The sequence below is a fragment of the Melozone crissalis genome, unplaced genomic scaffold (assembly GCF_028551555.1).
Source record: "Melozone crissalis strain CALT ecotype California unplaced genomic scaffold, PUWL_Pcris_2 ptg000013l_1, whole genome shotgun sequence".
In the NCBI taxonomy this organism is placed as follows: domain Eukaryota; kingdom Metazoa; phylum Chordata; class Aves; order Passeriformes; family Passerellidae; genus Melozone; species Melozone crissalis.
Window position 1 is genome coordinate 8,203,814 of NW_026535791.1, and position 21,255 is coordinate 8,225,068.

Sequence of the window (21,255 nt, forward strand, 5' to 3'; positions counted from 1 at the left end):
TGGTAGCAGAGAACTGCCAGGGTGTTTGCATTTGGGATGCAATGCAATAGACCAGATTGTGTCTATCAAGGCAGAGTAAATGGGAACAAAAGTGAAATGGTAAATGTGGGATGAAAATTTTTTTTCTACAGCAATCAAATATTTTCACCTGGAAACCTCCTCCTGACAAAACCCATTGTTTCTTAAAGAATAAAAATTAAGAGAAATCATATATGTTTCTGGAAAATAAATGGGTTTTTTTGGGTTTAACTCAGCAGGATTTTCACATTCTGGCCAGCTTTAATGTGCACGTTTCTCTCCATCTTGCATTCTGCTCATATTTAGCTCTTGCAGGTTATTTTTAATAACCCCTCTACCTCTCCAGTCTCTTGTACTAACACAGTCTAAATTGTCACAGGACATTATAAACTCCAGGAGAAGGTCCTGTGTGACAGGAGATATGTTATATATCTGCTATATATAACATATATAACAGATATATAACATACCTCCTGTTATATGAGAATGGTGAAGAAGGGAAGAGGGAGGCAGCTGTGGTTCAAATGATGATTGGATGGATTGCCCCCTGAGTAAACAGGGCACTTTATGGAACAGTAGACAACCAAGTTGATGCTTCAGCTGAAATTCTGAACAATTGCAGCCACAAGAGCCCTTGCACATTTCTCAGATAACAGACGAGAGGAACGGACAAAACAAACCAAGTGCCAATAAACTTTCACTTCCTTTCGTAAGATGCTCTGTGGACATCTTTAAAATATATTACACTGAAGATATGAAGTCTTGTGCTGAGCAAAGCCAGTCTCTGTAGAAATAGCTAATGCTTCAATGATTAAGCAACTGGGAAAGTGAACTACATTTTATATGTGTAGATGTATTGGTTTTTTACTGGAGCTGAGCTTGAAATTTTGAAGTGATTAATGCCCTTGAATAAGGGAGCAGCTATGTTGAAACACAAAATGTCTCAGCACAAATATTGCCCCTGTTCTTCTCATTTCAGCTTCTGGTGTCTGATTTTCCCCCTCCTCTTCAGTCACTTGACAAAAATATATTGTTTTAAACTACATCTTTCTTTGCTCTCAAAGTGCTCATTTCCTTAATATTGCATTGGGACCTTGTGTAAGCAACAATTTTTAATTTTTCTTTTCTAAACTTCCAACTGTTATTACCATCACAGTAGAAATAATTGGAACATTTGTGTAAAAAAGCCTTGCCTTGCAGCAGTCAATGGCAATTTAGCACACACCAGAGCAGGATATTGGTTCAGAGACCTGGGAGCTTTTTCTCTTTCTTTTTTTTGTTACTCTCCTGGATTACACAGGAAAACATGATCAGTCTTGACAGCAGGTTCTAACAACAATGCAAGCAAATTGTTCCCCAAACGAATTTACTTGTGAGAGTAAGAACTTTTTTTCAGATATGCAAATACTTCTCTGCACACACACCTTTTGAGTAATCAGGCTACTGACTGATGGCAGCATATTGCCAAGCATCAGTATATTGCAACCTTCATCACTGGCCACACAACTACTATTTAAACTTGTTTAACAGATTTTAAATGTATACATTTGGTAGAATTAAAAAGCAATGGCACTCATGTTTTTGGCCAGTAAATAAAGAGTGTTGTGGCCAGTTGCAGCAGGGGATAGACTTTCAGGTAGGAAGATTAGAATGGCCAGAATCAAAATTTGGCTGGGGCCCAAGCCAATCCCTATTAACCTCAACTGTTCTACAGGATCTTGAATCACTAAAGCTGATTTTAAATTTCTTCTTGATTCCACAATAAAGAAGGGCTAATTGTCTGTCCACAGTATTGTCTGAATCTCATTTGAAGTGAAGGTTGGTGACGATTCGATTGTAAGCATCATTTCCCACAGCCCCATTGGGAAGGTTTCCCAGCCGCCTCAGAGCCTGCCTAAGCCCACTCCATCACCCAGCTCTGGCATTACAGAACTCTCTGTTCCAGTAGGCTGAGTGGTACAGCCATTCCTGGGAATATAAAGGAGCTTAAGCTTAGGAAGAATGCCTGTTTCATGATATTTAACATGTCTGGGTATTCCCACCGAGAAGCAGGATATTCATGCTGTGAAGAAGGGGCTGGACTAGGTGGATCTGCAGCTCTTTCTGTTCAAAAATATCCCTGTTTCTGTGAGAACATTTTGGTAGTGTCAGGCAGCACCTGTATTCCATTAACTCCAAAAGCATTTCAGTGTTTACAGTAACCAGGAAATGTCCATGTCTGTGTTATATTAACAAGTCAGCAGTAACAACTGCAGTTTCAGTTTTTAGAGCTATGCAGAGAAAGGTTTACTTTGAGTTGCTGAGGGCTTTACTTTTTTTTGCTTGAAAAACAGAGGCCTGTAGCACTGCCCTTGAAAGCATTACAGAAAGCTTCGGGAAAAAAAAGTTACCAAATGATGTCCAATAGCACTTCCTATAATCAGGTAGGCAAAAGCACAGCTATGAATTGCAAGTCTAAAAAGTACTTGTGACAACAAATTTGTAGGTCTTTCACCTTAGTATTTTTTGTTTGTACTCTTCCTGCCTACTGCATGTAAGGGGGTTTGCATAATGGCATCGTTTCATTCAAGATTCATTATGTTGGAAACAAAACTGTGTCATATTTTTATGTGGACTATACTACATATGCTCAAAGAGGTAAGCCATAAGGTGCCACTGCATAGTAGGCAGCAGACTTTATAGGAGCAGTGATGTGGTGCTAGAGAATTACAGTCTGTGTAAAAGAACTCACCTGTGAGAAATTAAAGCAGAACTTTTTGTAGTCTTCCAAATAGGCTCCAATTTCTGCATGCAAGAGGCAAAATATCTTAGCTATGCACTCATGCGCTTTTCACATAACTGAATTTTAATAGCAACATTAAATTACTATTATATAAACAGTAACATCAAAGACCATGGGAGAAAGCTAGAAAATATATTTTTCTTTTCTCTTTTGGATTGAAAATGGTACATTGTAAAGCAACTTAATTCCCAAGAAAGGCAGTAGCGGGGACTGCTCTGTACTTGGCCAAGCGTACCAAAGGCAGAGAGAGCTTGAGGAGGTGTTTCCCCATCACCTGCTGCTGTGTACACTGATGTGACCAGAATGATGACAGAGATCACAGCCACAGCTCTCTACTGAGTGTGCCCCCCCTTGCCTGCCAGAAAGCACCATCTTTTTTATTTATAATTACTTGAAAAGGTGATTCCAGAAAGAACAGAGCAGGCTTCAGCTCCCCCTGAAACACTATGTTCAGCTGGCCTGATCCCCCTCTTATTAACAGGCACTTTTTTGGGACTCCACCAAGACATTTCTCCTTGACTTTATTTAAATGCCGTGCAAATGAAGGAGATATGCAATCAGGACTATTCCAGGAAGCAAGAAAAGGTTGTTACTTTGCTTGTATGTATTGCTGGTTCCAGAGTTCATTTTTTCAGTATTGCAATGACTTCTAGTGAAATCAGTTCCTAGAGATGATGTCAGAACACCTTTACAGTGCTGCAGGTACAGCTGTTGCTCATCTTGTTTACTTATGCTACTGTCATGCAGATTAATTCCAACACCTTTTTGTCATTTTGGGTTGACACAAATCTGTTCAGCAGTAATTACTTGAGATTGTTCTACATTTCAGGGAATATTTTGACTCATTTACATTACAAAACCCCATGCAAATTGCTAGGAGAATAGGTGCTAAAGGGATTACAACTCAACAGGATCTTACCACGGTGATAGCTTTTGAGACAGAAGATCAGTTAATTTACCTGACAGAGAACATTCATATTAAGTAATCCTTGGTTTGATCAAATTTATCAGATACATACTTTCAGAGTTCAGGCCTTAAAAATATGTGACTGTCAATGCCAAAGGCAAAAAAAAGTGTCAGAAGTAAATATGGAAACCAAAACCCACTCTATTTCTGACTCATACTGGAGGTTATTCCCTATTTCTATTCTGAAATGTTTCTAAATAGTTTAAAAATGATTTACAGTACTTCACTGCTTCCAGTCAAGTCATAAAGAAAACTGTTTCAACTGGGAAACATTATCCTTGTTTAGGACTTGAGTAGATTTGGGGTTATCCACCTCTTTCCTGTCCTATAGCTTATCTTTTATAGCTGGGCAAGATAAATGCAAAATAGGTTGTATGTGCTACTAGAAAGTAGTAATAGGCTCTTTGCTTTGCACAAGTATAAATTACCCTTTTAATGCCGAATTGCTGAAACTTAGGGTCTTTTCAATAATCACCAGGGACAGCCTCCATTCACAAAAGAAGTACTCTAATCATTCTTTAAAAAACCCCAACAAATCAACACCACAATTTAAACCAACCACTAGTTTCCCAAAAGAAGTACTCAAATCATTCTTAAAAAACCCCAACAAACCAACGCTACAATTTAAACAAAACACCAGTGACAGTCTCACATTAATAGTGAAGTTATTAATTTGATGAAGTAACTGCAAAAATTGCCATATCCTTCACTGGAAAATTTCATCTAGTATGGGTATTCTCACCATGTTTATTAAGCATACATGAACATAAAACCCTCCACTTCTTGCTGATTTGATGATCCTCATTAATAGGGGAAAAGATTCCAGCACAGACAGTGTGCTGCTGCTTCTGTATATTGCATATATTGGATATCCTTATGAAGGTGAATATGAATTTAGTGCCACATTTTTTCATGAGGCAAGTAAAATGATTCTATCTCCCCTGCTTACCATCCTTCACTGACTTCTCTGAATGTTTATTTTTGTAGACATTTTTGTAATGTTGATGATGGTGGGCATCACTGTAATATAGTTCCCTGAATTTACATGATTACATTATAATAATATCAATGCTGGTTTTTATACTTCATATAAATCAGTGTTTTATTTGCTCTCACAACTAGTGCTGCAAATTGAACAGCTGTTTTCACAGAGCAGTTTTAATTAAGCTGTCCATAATGCTGCCTAGATATTTTTCTGAGCTGGTAACACTTCATTAAGTATGCAGTATCAGTGAACACTTCAAATCATTCCTGAACATTACCTCACACTTTGGTAAATTGAAATCCCATCTCCACTGAGGTTGTCAAATCACCTTGTTTTGGTGATTTGAATTTGGTATTCAGAAATCTTTCTAATTCTCAGGACCCTAGGAAATCTTGAATTTGCTACAGATTTTGCCATCTGTTCACTCACTTGTCAAGATAATGAAGCTTTAAATGATACTTGCCCTAGTAAAATCCTTTGGGCAACCTATTATTAGCTTCTCTTTATTCTGAAAACTGACAAGTTCAATTTATGTGTCTTTGGATCTTTTATGAAGTTTATGTTCTATGATCATAATTTGCTTCCCACACTGATTTCTCACATTTTTTCATCTCTGTTTTGAATATCTCTGCAATATTAGTTTGGAAAGCCAAGATAAGTTTTATCTCTTCCTGTTTTTCTGTGCAAAAGCAGCTTCTTTTTTCTTTTTACCAACCCATACTGAATCCTATATCTGTATTCTCATTTGGGAATGTTAGAGATTGCTTTGTTATTTTCAGAAACATATGATAATTAATGTGGGAAGCAGTAATTATTTTTGTGGCCCACAATTACTTTTTTTCAACTTTAAAAATGGGTATCATTTTATCTCCCTTGGACAGCTGAACCTGATGAATGTGTTCCAGCACTTCCATGTTTAGCTCCATTTCTCACAGTGGAAATTTCTTTGTCTCTTATTTGCAAAAAAGATTCCAGAATGCACTCACATCCAAGCATTAAGTCTGTTAAGGAAAAGGCATTAAGGAAATACTCTGTCCAGGCACAAAAAATTTCATGGTTTTATAAACTGTGCCCCTAAGTCTTAGAGTGTAAGTTCCTTTCCAATTTTTAGAAGTGGTTACAAGTCATCATCTGGGAATATAAACAGGAATCTGGAATTTCAGCTTTTGGTCCTCAGTTTTTAAACCTTGCTTGTTATTACCCAGAAAGGTGGCTAATCCCCAGCCAGCCAAGAAGACATAGTCCATGAGTGATGCAATGATAGACCATGGTGTGGCCATTAACCAGCAGAAAGAAAAGCAAGGACTTGTTTTGATTGCAGGGGTGGAGAAGACGTATTATGCATGGGTTTAGAGACCTTGCAGAACCATTTGTCCATTTCACTGAGAGCCACAGAGGAGTAAGATGCTCTGGACAGCTCAGAGGTATGGAATAGAGCCAACAGGAAAGGCAGAAGGAAGAAAGAGAAGGAAGAAAAGGAAGGGAAGGGAAAAGGGAAGGAAGGGAAGGAAGGGAAGGAAGGGAGGAAGGGAGGAAGGGAGGAAGGGAAGGAAGGGAGGAAGGGAGGAAGGCCACTTTAAGGCATCATGAGCAGGACAGTAATCGGACTCTAAAATGGCTAGGACCGTAAGAAGAAACTAAATAGTGGTAAGGAGGAAAACTAAAACTGGATTTTGCAAAGAAGGAAATGTAGAGAAAGGGAACAGATACAGGGGAGTGCAGAAGACTATCACAGACAAAACGAGTATGTGGGATTTGTTCATGGTGTAGAGAAATGAGCAGAGCAATGAACAAAGTGCTCTGCATGGAATGATCTCTGCACTGCTAGTCCAGGTTAACAGAATTAACCGAGTTAAATTTAGAATGCTTGTGTTTGCACTTCATTCATTTTAACTTCATCTGCGAAACAGAAAGGTTAATAAAATTTCAAAAGCAACAGATTTCCCTTCCTTGAATTTTGGACACCCACTATTAAAAGAGAATTGAGGGAAGTTGGAAGGTGGGTTGGAAACATGTCCTTGAGAGGATATCTCATTCCATCCCAAACCAGCTGTCTAGAAGAGGTGCTACAGTAGGTCTATGGAGCAGGACTTGATCTAGCTGAAAAAGATGTTACAATTTAAAAAAGCATCTCTACTCCAGTTACAGAAGAGGTTCTTAGAAAGCCGTCTTGGACTGGAGGTAAAGCTGGAGGTATCAATTCCATCTCACATTTCCTGTTTCTGTGGAATCCTAGTAGTATTTCACCCTTTTAGACTCATTTGAAAATCTCAGGTTGAGTGTGCTTCAGTTTCACTCTAGTCTTTTCAAAGTCTCTAATAGATCTAAAAGCAAATTCGTCATGATTCTCAATAGAATTTGTGTTCTGAAAGCCTGTAACGTGTTTCTTCCTTTGTTGCTTTTTAACATGGGCTGTGTTTTGATGTGGAGATGTAGGAATTGTTTTGCTGTTGAATAACAACTTTTCTCTTGCAGCACGAGCTGTAAAACATGAACACCTTGTTGGATCACACTCTGAAATCTGAAATGGGCATCCTGCCAAGGCTCAGGGATTCCTTTTTGTTTTGACTGTTGCAATGTTCTTGTTTCTGTTAGTATCACGTTCCTAGCACTTGTGCTTTTCAGACACCTACGGCCAAACTCAGCGTAACTCCACTGAGCCCACTGAACTGCAACAGACGTGAATTTGTCTCAGTATGTCTGTAAATTAACCAGTCATTTAAGCTGGAGAGTGACATTGATAAGCAATAACAGCAGAGGAGTGGTGAAAGGAAGATATCTCCTAGTTAGTTTTGGACAGTTGACACTAACTCTGTTGTCAGATAAGTCTTACTGACTGTGGGAAAAGCTTAGTGGGAAAAGTCACACTTGCCGCCTGCTAACCGTAGGAGGAAAACAGATCTGGAATGCAGAGGAAATCTTGACATTATCTGTTCCCCCAACCCCTACCAGCCAGGCAATCAAAATAACTAGCTGAGTATCAGCTGCCTGTGTTCCTGGCCCAAATAAAGGTGCTTTCTTGACAGAGCTTTTGCTCACAGGAGAGGAGGCAAAGAGAAGAAGTCTGAAGTGGGTGTGGGGGAGTGCTTCCTGCCAGAACCCAGGAGCAGCTTCTCTGTGACATCCAAAAGAATACTGATGACATAAACCTAGTGCTGTAAACAGAGGTGGCTCTGCCATTTCCAAAGGACAGCAATTCATGCCTGACAGCCCTGCAGCCCAGAACTCCTGTACTCCATCACTCACTTGGCTTCCATTGACATCACCAAGGACACTGTGCCAGGCTCTGCTACAAGAAGGATCAAACCCAAGGGAACAAAACCACTGGAAAGAACTCCTCTCTTCCCATCCAAATTTTGTTGTCTAAGAATAAAGTGTAGCTGTTTCAAATGAACACTTGCAGAGTAAATTTACTTCCTTCTGAGCCCTCACAAGATACAGAGTTTATCAAGACCTAAGGAAGCACAGTATACTATACTTACAACAATGTATCATATACACATCACAGCAAATTAGAGACACTCTCACATATTTCTGTATACACTCACCTAGGTGTAGCTTAATACTCTGGATATCATCCCTATAAGGTTGTTATAAAAATCCAGAAATATGGGGTCATAGAAGAGGATCACAGCAACAAGAGCAACAAATGAAAAGGTGCACTTTAAACTATGCTACTGAATATATTGAGTTCTCCAATACGTCATCCAGCCATTGAGTGTAATGCATCCTTTCTGTCTGCCTTATAAATAGGTAGAAATATAATCCAGAAGTTTATTTTAAACTTTGGAAACTCATCTTACCTTTTTCTTACCACATGAGAGTCCAGAGAGCTGTAAATTGAAGCTTTTGACCATGTGTTGGTCAGCAGAAAAGTGTGTGAAAGTAAGGGCTAACTTTATTTGCTATATGTTTATCAAACAAACAGATCTCAATGTCAGTAGTCCGCTAGTGATGACAAAGAGTGATGACAAAGTAACTGTGGCCTTATACCTGCTTTGCCTATTCAAAAAGCCTGGAAATCAAAATTTGTGGCTTTTCTTGATGGAGTCCTGGCAGGGACAGTAAAGCATTTACTTCTGGGGAAGTAAATGCTTTGCTTCTGGGGAAGGCTGGAAAAAGACCAGTTGGTTGGGGGATGTTATAATTACTTCTCTCCATATTCCTTTTTCACTGCTTTGGGAATTAAGCACAGAAGAAATGATTTTCTGAATCTCTCCCTCCTATTTTGTACTCCAGACCCTTCTATCTTTCTTTGACAGAAGTGAATCACCAACTTCCCATAGACACTAATTCTCTAATTTTTCTGCACTAAGAAGCCTTGAGCTGCAGCTGGCTGAGCCAATGCTGACCCCTCAGGTGTTTTTGGGCATGCATGAGCAGGTGTGGAAGCTCTCCATACAGCCACAGCGCTACTGCAAGCCCTTCCTGGAGCCAAGCTTAGCATGAATCAATGGCACAGCAAAGAGAACCTGGCAGGATGGGGACTGTACCTGGACACCAACCAGCATGGACCAACATGCATGAAAATAAGCCCCTGAGAAATTATTTGAATGCTTAATTAGAAACAAATATAAATGTTTTCAGTCACCTTTTTGCATGCAAACTATCCATGATAATGTAAGGCTATAAGGTTTGTGAGGGAAGGACTTTGTTCTGCCTGCACAGTGCTCACAAGGACCCTACTCTGGGCCTGAGGCCAATTGTCACTACCTCAGTTAAAAAAAATTAAAAATTACCTTATTAGTAATCCAAGTAAGCAGCATTTGTAAGAGTTTCCTGAAAGAACTACATACATTTTATGAAATATAATATTTCCCATTATATATATATATATATGAGTCTCCCATTTCCTCAGCTACTTGATTCTGAAATCTGTGAAAAGTAGAGGCTATTTTTTTTCTTTACAGATACAAATAATTTTCTCTACAGCTAAAAAGGCATCATTAAGAGACTAAGTATAATACCAAAAAGTTACTGGTGACTGCAACTGGCAGAGAGTTTCACTCTACAAAGAAAAATCCCTAATTTTCTATAGGATATACCTGCAAGATTCTGTGCTAGAATCAGTTTACTTCTCAGAGTTAAATCATAGAAACCTTATATAACAGTGTCTTTGGAAACGAAGAAATATTCCAGGGTAGGTATATATCCAAGATAAATAAATATAAAATAAAAACCTACAGCCATTACCTTCCCAAACTCTATGTCAAAAGCCTACACTTTATGAAGGCTGGAATAGCAGATTCAGATCCACTTAATAATACCCACTTGAAAAGCAACCTTTTAGCCATCTGTTTTCTTGAAATTGCCTTTCCAATTGCTCTGCCTTCATAAAGACACAGAGCCAAGATCACAACTGACAGATGCCATTGTATGCAATGGAATGATATATGGGATGGCTTTGGTATGTCTTTTGTATTCATATGCAGCCCCAGTCTCCTCCTGTGGCTGCATTTCAGTGGTGCCTTGACAGCATGGTGGAATTTACTAATTTGTTTATGCCTTGTGCTGAGCACTCAATAAATACCAGCATCTATATGTGCATTTCTGTCATAGCAACTTGCTGGCCTGGGTGGAATCTAATACAGAGAACAGGAAGGGCAGCAACTGGATGGTTTTCAGCTGAGAAGCCTTCTAAAAAGGCTCCTGTTTCTGAGTAGTTGACACCAACACTACATAGCTCTTTGTCCTCCTCTAGTGGTCCCACTATATTTAGGGAGAGGTTTATGCAGTGATTACTTCCTTCCAATTAATGCAGTCATTACCCCACTGCAAGCTGCTGAGGCTTATGCCTGGAGGTCCTGTGCTTGGTTCTGGCATGAGCCACAGTTCCATGGTGCTCATGGAAGTGGAGGAGGCGCCTCTGCTCAGAGCCAGTGACAGCTGCACAGACACTGTAGCTCACAGGGGAGGAGGTATCCTTGTGTCCATGTGTCCTTGAGCCCTGGCCATCTCCTCTGAGCAGAGCCTGCACCACGGCAGGTTGTTCAATAGCAGGGAACAGTGGCATGGTCTGACTGCAACCCCACAAAAGGTCATATGTTGCAAAAGTCCAGAAGCTGACTGCTTTGTTTGATTTCTTTATTGTCCCAAATACTCTGCAGTATGTTCTAGCCAGAAGCTTTTCTCTGTGTTTTCCTGCCTGAATTGCAAACAAAGAATCTGTGCAAAATCCATCTTCTGTGCTGAGCTGTTCAGAGAGATGATGCATGTCACTCTGATGCAGCACAAAACCTTAAACATTAATCCTTAGGAACTGATACTAAAGAGTTAAATAACAAAAACTGAACCTAAAGAATTATTGCAATGGAGATGTTTTCTAATGGGAAACACTAAAACTGTTGGAACTGCTATCCATTAGAAATGCTTTCTGTGAAGACAAAAGCTTCCTACCATATAGATTATTCTTTGTTTGTGTGTGTCTCTGAGCTTTAATGCTTAGTTAGCACAATAAAAAGCTAAAGGTTTATTTTGCTGCTTGTATACTTTAACATTGGTTAAAAATTGTCTAACCTTCAAACTTTTGCAGTTATGTCTTGCACAGGAAATAAAACGCAAGGACATAGTTTGCATTGTGGCTATCAGAGGGGTCTGAGGGAAAGGTCTAATTGAAACAGAAAACAAATATACTTTTAAAATTATTATTATTCAGTGAAAATTTTCCAGGCATTTGTTGATTTTGGAATAAATGTTAAATGGCAAAATGTGGTCTCTGCCATGACTCTTGGAAGCCCCCAGTTTAAAACAAGTTGGCTGCTCAGGAGCAAAGGAGCTGAATATGGCTGTCTGTCCGCAACCTTTGTCAGGCAATTGTTCAGTCAAAGAAAAATATGACTCAGGAATCCTGTGTCTCCATGAACTTAGTTGCTGGAAATCAACACCACCTAATTCCAACAGAGGCAAAACTTTAGAGCAATTTATCAATCTGAATTAGATCACCTCTTACAGCAAGGTTCCTGTCACATCTCGAGTTGTTACAAACCCAAGCTCCTCTACCAGCTGCTTAGTGTTCAGCTCTCCTTAGGAGCCCAAGCTGTAACCAAACTGACTTAGGAAAAGTATTTATAATATATTCATTCTGAAACGACCTATATTTTGTACAATTATCAACTAGATATTATTTTTATCATCTCTATTTTCAGTATTTTTCTTTCTTATTTAAAATGTTGACTAAAAATCAAAGTCACAGGAAGAACCATGGAGCAGAAAAATAGGAAAAGATATTTAGAATGACATTGAGTAGTTGCATGGGTATAAAGTGTTTTTATACATTGCTGCTTTATTGCTTTAGAAATGTCTTATATAAAATTCAGAGTACTTCTTAATGAATCAAGCTTTTGTGTATAATTCACATACTAGAACAGTAAACATATAAATTTCTAATCTATACCTGGCTGTTTTGTGCAGTTTTTTTTGAGAAACAGCAATATCTCATTTTCCTCTTGCTTTTGAGAGCAGAAGATCCCAGTGCCCTCAACTACTCCAATACATCAGTAAGAGCTGACTAGCAAAGATTTGCCTTTTTACAAGAACAAAGAAAGGCTTTGTTCTATAATTTCTGATTATGAAATGGAAGAGGCAATCTCACTGCCTAATTTTGGAAGCTAAACTGGCACTGCAGAAGAGTTAGAACTGGAGCCAAATGAAATGACCCTCTGATGCACTGTCTGCAGGACAAGCACCAATTCTACCTGCTTCTAATTTGAGCAACACAGAGCATAACTAGTTAAGAGCCAAGGTCACCAAACAGCTGGGTTTATTCAGTAGTTTACTTTCACTCTTTAGGAAAACAGCCTGTTCATTTTTCAGTCCAAAGCCAGCACCTCCACTTTGTGCTGGAAACATGTCAAAGTGACCCTGCTCTGCTTTCTAGTAAGTGCATGGGATCATTGGATAAGGATGTTTTATTTTCTCCAGTTATTTAAGGTCAGATTTGCATCTTGGATAAACTTTTATAGCTGGAGTAATGACAGAATGAGACACAAGTACTGCCTAGGTCTTGCAAGGCACTGCTGAATGTCTAATCCAGCTTCTGCTCCCCCCTGAAGAGGATGAGAAGAGGGGTTTCACAGTCACAGCCTCAGCTCCACCACCAGCACACTTGCCAGGCATCCATGGCAAGTGAAAAGCTTAAAGAGATCACCTCCATCCCCCCCAAGCAAGAGGAAAATCCCAGAATAGGATACGGTTCTATGAGCCACATCCATTTCCCTGTTCAGAGTGTGATTAGCCCATAATTCCTGCCCAGGGACTGCAGCAAAGGTAAAATAAAACCATGAGCATAAAACCTTTTATGACTAAGGAAACATAAAAAATATGTAATCAGTTGAAAGTACTGTACTCAGGTTTGATTTTGCGATGAATCAAGCACCTTCAGTTTCTAACAAGAGCCAGATGGAGTCACAGCTCCCTCCCATTTCCCAGGATCAGGCCCGTTGTTGGCAGTTGTTCATATACAGCTGCTATATAGCACAGTTCTGTTTCTTACACTATGGAGACCTCTCCTTGAAATCAATTTGCATTATGCCTGGGCAAATATTGCAGTATCAGGCTGCTCATTAAAGCCCTGGGACCACTGCTGCCCCTGTTTGCATTTTGCTTTATATCAGTCAAGGATACACAATTATCTGTGGAGTACTTCTGAAATGGCCAAGGTCACATGAGGATTTTATCGTATTACTGCAGTGCACCATCTTCCTTGCCAGCCCATTGCTGTTCTGCTACAGACTACATTACCATGCATCAGCAAATACATGAGCACACTGCTATATTTAGTGTTTCATACATACCACTAAAATAGAGGATGTGTCAGCTTTTAATCCGACTTCAAATTTTTGTCAGCAAAGTGAGGGCTCGTTTTCCCTACCAGTGATGAAGTGTGCTCTGTGTTAGTCATCTTGAGCTATGTGGTGATAACTTTAAAATACATTAGGCAGCTAGAATGCTCAATCTGAGTGGAATGTTTTTTACTAAGACACATACTGGGGGATAGTAAGGACACACAGCATCAGTCAGCCAGGTTTTAGTAGTGATTGCCACAGGCTACCTACAAACCCAGCAGCAATCTGATGGCAAGAGCAGCAGCTAAGCATGGTGCTCTCTGGGGTACCAGAGCAGACAATTAGGACCTCATACACTGCAAGGGCAGAAGAGATAGGGGGTGCAGACTGGGTTTGGTGTTATGTGCCTGGCAATATGAGAAGAAAAGCATTGATGATGATGATGATGATGATGATGATAACTTGAACAGAGTGGTGTATTGCATGGAGATGGGACTAGGGCAGTCCTATTGATGGCATCATCTATTAATGAGAGCAGGAACATGGTTCAGTGGCTGAAACCTCAGGTACCACCAGGATAGCCACATTCATTCCCAAAGAAAGCAGAGTTCAGTGGATAAATCTGGTGTTTTCACAGGTCTTGGTAAAGCCACTGAACAGGGCATTTTTTACATATTTGTAACACTTGCTTATTAATACCATCATATACAACCTGTACAAATGTGAATTGCCTTCCTGTCTACCAGTTCTACAGAAAGCCAAGAGGCAACTTGCTCACCTCAGGCCAAGGGTGAGCCTGTATTTTTGAAAACAACTTTTCCACTCCAACCTTGTCCTCTCTTGCACCTATCCCTTGCACTTTGCTAACTACATCTTAAAGGGTGTGGGCAGCACCACATTTGCAGCCTAGATCTAAGTCCAAATAACATTGCATTTACTTAACAGCATGAAATTATATAAGTACATACATTTCCAAGTCTTTGTGGAACTCCATTTCACTCCAACCCAGAGCTGTCCATCCCAGCCCCATGATGCTGTGGTAGGCTGTTCTCTGCCACAGCCCTGCCCAGCCATGTGACCCAACTTGCAGACTGACATCCCATCCCATCCTTGGCCCATCCCTGGCCCCCCAGGCCTCATCCTGGAGCTGTCTGACCTCTGTTCCTGTGTCTGCCCCATTCCCCAGGCAGCCACCAGCTCATGCTGCATCCTGCCATGATTAAAGAAAACAGAAAGCAGAATAAATTCATGCCTCAAGAATCACATCTCACCATTATTTAATTTTTTTTTGAATTATTAGATCATCATTAATTCCAGTGCATGCACTAAGTACCAATGTCATTACATCTGGAAGTAATGACACCAGGCCTGGCAGCATGCAGTGACACTGCCAGCAATGCTGGTACTTCAGATGAGGTTCCCTGGTGGGGCTGGATGGTCTGTGCAGCTGTAGCTTTTCTATGGCACATTTTGGGTATCCTGCTTAACATAATGTGAGGCACCCACTAGAAATCCAGGTAATAGAAGCCACAAAATATTGCATTAATTTGGGGAGGGGGAGGAAAAGCAACATAAAACTCAACTAGAGAGAGAACAGCATTCCAAAGGGCAACTTTTTCCCTCTCACATGCAAATATGGTTTACATGGAGAATGACTGGAAGCTGAGGACAGCCCAGCCTTGGGGAAAGGGCTGCAGAAGTTTCCAACCTGGCTGCAGAAGCTCTGAGCTGCCCTGTGCATCCTCAGCTCCTGACTGGATGGGATGGGATGAGATTGTCCAGGATGGGATTATAGGTGCTCTTTGGTGGGGAGGGCAGGGTGACCCACTGGCACTCTGGGAAAAGACCCTCTTGGCCTCTGAGAGCTCTAGAGCTTTGGCCAAGAAAGGGATCAGAAGAATAAATGACAAAAGAGAATGAGAAAGAATAAGATGTAAGGGGAGAATGATGCAGAAAACAATCTTGAGTAGAACAGTGAGTGCTGTGTTCTGTGTGTGGCTGATACAGGCAGGATAGGTTTTCTCCTCATGCAAGAAATTCCAAACCAGAAAATTTATTATCCAGAAAGCACAGAAAATATCAGAAATGTTTAGCAACTACAAATCTGAAAGAAACCCTTGTCCCCCAGCTCAATACATAGATTTTCCCTTTTTTATAATTTAAATCAGGTTTTCTCTTTTTATCTCTCTCCTTTTTTTTAATATTTAAGTGTAACAGATTTCAATGCCAAAATTTCAAAGTTCAATAAAAATTAACACTTCTCACTTTGAAGACTGTTAAATAATTGCATGCTGAGAAGTGTGTGCCTATTTTACAGAAACAATTTGAAATAGATGAATGGATGCTAACCTTTTCCTGTAAAATGTTCTATTTGAAGAAATGAACATTTTCTGCCAAAAGCATTTTAATGATAAATTTATTACCAGCTCTACCATATGCTAGATTTCTATGATTAAAGTTTCACCTCAGTGACCAAACTGTGTCAGAAAATGACCTGTCATTCTTCTTTCATGTCTGCAGTCATCAGATTTTCAGCCATCATCCTACAGTTCTATCATTAGGATGGACACTAAATTTTATCTCTTTGGGTGACAAAATTAATATTGTCATAAAAGTAAAACAATTAAAAATCAGTCATACAATAAAATGGGAACACTGCTAAAATAATTAGTTTTATTTAAAATGCATGTGCCATTAACAGGTTTTTCTTTTTTTTTTATAAAGTGAGCCTTCAGTGGCACAGAGAGGTTTTGATCCAACAATGAATACAATTAAAACAATTGCTCAATCAATCTCAGAACTTCTGAAATTTGTTTAGCTTTGGAAAAACCCAGGCATGTGTTTCATTGGCAAATACCATCATGGAATAAATCCACATCCAAATCATAAGGCAGGAAGAGTTAATGTGTATAGAGCTCCAATGAAAATACGTACATTTACACGGTGTTCAGAAGCCTTTATGTTTTGTTGACCTGAATTAAAGTACATGAGGGTGGAATTGCCTACAGAGAGCTGAGTTTTATAGGCCAGGATTTCTGTCATTTTGCTAAGCCACTATGTTTGCCAGCAGAGCCACTGAATCAGTGAAATTGACTCCAAAAAGCTGCGTTCATCTGATTTTAAATGATTCAAGGTTGGCCCCTGGAATGAACTGTGGATGCAGTTTAGATCAGAGACAGATGCAAGAAGAAATTACTGAGTGAGCAAACTAGCTTAAACTAGTCCTTCAGGCAAAAAAAAAAAGATGCTAAGTCATCTAGGGACAGAGGAGTAATTACAGCAGTGATGTCCAATTCTTTCCTTCTAATTAGCACACTCTGCATACATCCTGACTAACAAAACAGAAAATGCAGTCAGAAATGGGTGATTCCAGAGGTCAATTGGTTTATGACTGAAATATTCCTAGCTGGCAAAGGCTTTTGTGGGAAGGTGGATTCATCTAGACTTTGAGAACATTACTTTTTGCAAAACTTTGAGGCTGTTATTAAACCCCAGTAACCCACATTCTGGGAAGCAGTTCCTTTTCTCTGTATTTCTTAATTGTGCTTCATTACAATTTAATAAGGACTTTTACTTTCAATTAAGCAAATCATCCAAGCAGTTTCTTACGCCTGTTGCAATTAATTGGTTTTGTCAAATGAGGGTTTAATTGTGTGTTAAGTATCTTGCTGAACCAGGATCTGTGTGTGTGTACATATCTGTCCATCCAAACCTTTCCTTAGCTCCTGGCATGATGATGTATGTGCAGCTCAGAGAATCTGAGCATTTAGCTCTGTTTACTGCTCTGGTCTTGGTGCCTTGCTGGCCCCAAATAATTCCTCTTAATGGTCAAACTCACTAATGCTGTTAATATTGAAAAATGCTTCAACCAGATAGTGGGCTCCTGCTAAGGGAGAAATCAGGCATTGTGACTCTGCCAATTGGGACATGTAGGTCCCAGGGGGCTGTTGGATTTTTTGAAAAATATGCCTCTGTAATGAGCCTCTTCATCAGATTCAGCTGCTGAGTGACTGCTGAGACAGAAAAAGCTCTGAGGTGTTCCTCATCTCGGCTCACCTCTCTCTCTCTCACACACACACAGACACATGCACACACCAGTGCCATGGCAAGACCTTCAGGCCCACTCTGACACCATTAACAAATGTTTGGGGTTATCCCTACTATTTCAGAACTTACCTTGCAAGGTGTAAGTCAAAAGGTGATGAATTATCAGCTTTCCTAAGAACGACCTAAATCCTACACCAATAGGTCATGAACAGCAGCATGGAAGCGATTGTCATGAATGCACTGAACACCCATTTCATGGCAGAGACTCCCTGGGTCCTCCATCATTGCACACATGGTTACACAAGCCACCAAGAAACTTTCAAGATGTAATGCAGCCTTACCTGCTTTTTCCTTGCACAGCTTCTGAAACAGCATCTGTAAGAAAGTGATTTTTCTTTAATAGTGGTTAATTTTTTCCTTCAAATAAGTTCCACACTTCAAGATGACAATCAACATAATTATTAATCATTACTACCTTACACAAAGCATAAAATCCAAAGCTTATCAATAAAAATCATACAGAATAGCTAGCTTTGCTTGCTAATGACAACCTAGCACCCATTCTCAGGTCAGGATCACCTGTCCTGCAGTGAGTGAGTCTAGGAGCACACTCTACAAGCAGAGTATGTGCTGTAAGGATACATAAGGTGCAACACTGGAACATGCCTGGAAGGATCTTGCAATGCAGGTGGGGCTCAGGGAGCAGATAGGCTGCTGAAAAGTTGTGTAGGCAGCTCTACTGGGAAGGTAGGTGTCTGTTTCCTGCTCATCTGTGACCAAGAGAGGGTTGCTCTGCCTGAGGCTCATGGGCAAACTGACCTGCCATGTTGTTTTCTTCATATTTTTCACTTTGCTGCTTTGAGTTTACCACACTAAATGAAAGAGGTGCCATTAACACCACACTTGGATGCACCTCTTGGTCCATTACTCTTCTCTTTAATAGCTTTCAGTGCCCAAATGAGGAGGTTGTTGACAGTGATTAAATGCATTTCCTTTCATAGATCACCAACTCTCAGCAATGCAGGCTGTAAATGAAACTAGCATAATGGGTGAAACTGCACCTAATTTTTTTTTTTAAATTAAACAGAAGGGTGAACTGATTCCTCCAGGTACCAGTGTGAAGTGCCCAGTATGCAGCTGAAAAGACAGACATTCCTATGCCTTGCAGGGACACACCCTGTTCCTGTTATCTGCTTGTCCCCACATGGACAACCATCTGCACCTTTCCATCAGATGCACCAAGTGCTCCATTATCTCTTCAGTCAATATTGCTTCTACAGCCTTGATAAGAATCTGTCTATAAAAACATGCTTTTTTATTTATCTTTTATCTAATGAAGAATTTTACCGAGATATTGGAAAATTCCTCCTCTGAGCATGGAACCAAATTGATTAGGCATCTCTCTTAATAATAGGGAAAGCACAGCTAGGGTACATTTTGTTTTTGCCTTCTGCAAGGCAATTTCATTCTAAAAGAGCCTCCTGCTCCATTGCAAGGTCTGCCTGAGCAGCAGCTGAAGTTGACCTATCTTTAGCCAGCAAGGATCAATCAGAGTGGTCACTTCTGATGGGAAGATAATGAGTGGCTGAGTCCAAATCATGTTTCATTAGTGGCAAAGTATCTCATTTCCACAGAGAAGTAGGAAACTCAGGCATGGGCTGTGTCAATTGGCAAGGGACAGGCAGGTCCTACATGAGTGTGCCAGGTTTTTGGGATGCCTTTCTGAGTGAGGCAGTCTTCAGTGAGCTGCAGTGCTGTTTATCACCCTGCCTGGGGAGAGGCACCTGACTTTTAGAATCATAATTCTGGCATAAGCCTGGTTGATGCCTAAATTGCTATACTGAATCTTTGGATAAGCACTTCTTGAAGAATACATAAATGATATGTGAATTGAAAATAAATATGTCAGTCCTTCATGGATAACTGGCTTGTGTGTTCTAGTGCTGCCAGAAGGACACCAGCTATTAAAATCATACCCAGGCTATGTTAACTTCCAAGATCTTTTTAGGATGCCATACAAAAAAGGAGGCAAATTATTGCTGGAACAATCTCAAGTGGCAACAGAAAGCTGCCAACTAAAAGTGATTTATGGAAATGATAAGGCACTATATAACTGATTGTGTAACAAAATACATTTATTGGAGGACTAGCAACCCATCTGAACAGCATGGCACCAGCTAATCAAATATATAGAAACCACAGACCAAGAGAGTACAACTCTAGCCAAAAGACTGCTGCAGCACCTGCTGCTATGAATAATAAAGAAATCATTTGCGTACAACTCCAGCTGTAACAATTTTGCAAGTGGAAGTGTCAAACAGCAGCCAAAGATAAACACGCTCTGCTGATATAGCCATGTCTTATTTGCTGAAGCATGTAAACCAGCTCACAGAAAGCAGAGATGTTCAGATGCTTAGGAGAAACGTTTAGGAGGAATGGAGGGTCCATTCCTCCTCCTCAGTAGTCCCATGTTTCAGCAGGGCCCTCCCACATTCACCTCTGTGAGCAAAGGTCTCCAAAAACTTTTCTGGACAGTGTCACCCTGTGCTCCATGACCAGAGCAGGATGAGCCAGTGACATGGATGAGGCAACTGTACCCTCAGTGTAGGTTCAGCTACCTAAAGAAAGGCTGTGGATCTATTGGTGGGAGGGAAGTGGACATGTTGCATTTATAAAGAACCTGACATGTCCTCAAGTTTCACCAGGGGAAGTTTGGATTGGATTTTAAGAAAAACTTCTTCACAGAAATCACTGCCAAACATTGAGACAGGCTGTTTGTTCAGGGAAGGGTGGAGTCACCATCCCTGGAGGTATTTAAAAGATGTGTAGATGCAGATGTGGCACTGAGAGACATGGTTAAATGGTGGACTTGACAGTGTTAGGTTAATGGCTGGACTTGGTGATCTCTGAGGTCTTATACAACCTACAAGATTCAATGATTCTGTGATTTTCTTGAAAGGCATTCTGTGTGGAAACAAATTACTCAAATGAACTCCTTGGGTGAAGTGGAAGTAAAGATAGAAGCAAAGCACTAGCATTATAAAGTCAACAAGGAAAATAAACATACACATTAGAAAACTGTTTCTCTGGTATATACATAATCTTTCCTGGCTATAAGTGATCAGGGCACGGAACTCATCAAACTAGATTAAATGACTTAATGTCATCCCAGAAACATTATTGTCACATAAAAGTTTTTTATTTTCTGACACAGATTATGAAATGATTGACTTGAACAACTTCAAAGCCATTTTAATTTGCAACAGCACAGGGATTCTGCAATGCCAACCAATCCTGTAATATCATACACCATTTCAAAGGAAAAAAGACCATTTTGCATCCACATCTTTTGCTTCCCTCTTCCCCATCAACCTCTATTAGTTATTAGCATTAGTTATTAGCTCCTTTATGCTCCCATTTCAAACATGCCCATATCTTCCACTGATATTTCTGAGTACCTGTCAAACTGTCATCATTCACTCTCAGGAAATCACACCCTCAAAAAAAAATAAAAAAGGTAATTAGTGTATCTGTTCAGCATGCAAATATCTCTCCTAGACATTTAATAAAAAAGCCAGAGAATTTATTCAACATAGATATGGTATCAGAAATATCACTGCTATCAAATGAACCCTGGCATTTGGACAGGACTACTTTACATCTGCTGTTAATA

At 40.0% G+C, this 21,255-nt stretch overlaps 1 protein-coding gene across 1 annotated transcript in view; it reads right to left on the minus strand.

Moving 5' to 3' along the window:
• Window positions 1-21,255, minus strand: part of STARD13 (StAR related lipid transfer domain containing 13) — a 244,671-nt gene that overhangs the window by 149,514 nt on the left and 73,902 nt on the right. The window contains exon 4 of the mRNA XM_054271414.1: window positions 17,924-17,957. Within this exon, the coding sequence (XP_054127389.1) occupies window positions 17,924-17,957 (34 nt within the window). The remainder of the gene's footprint in view (window positions 1-17,923; window positions 17,958-21,255) is intronic.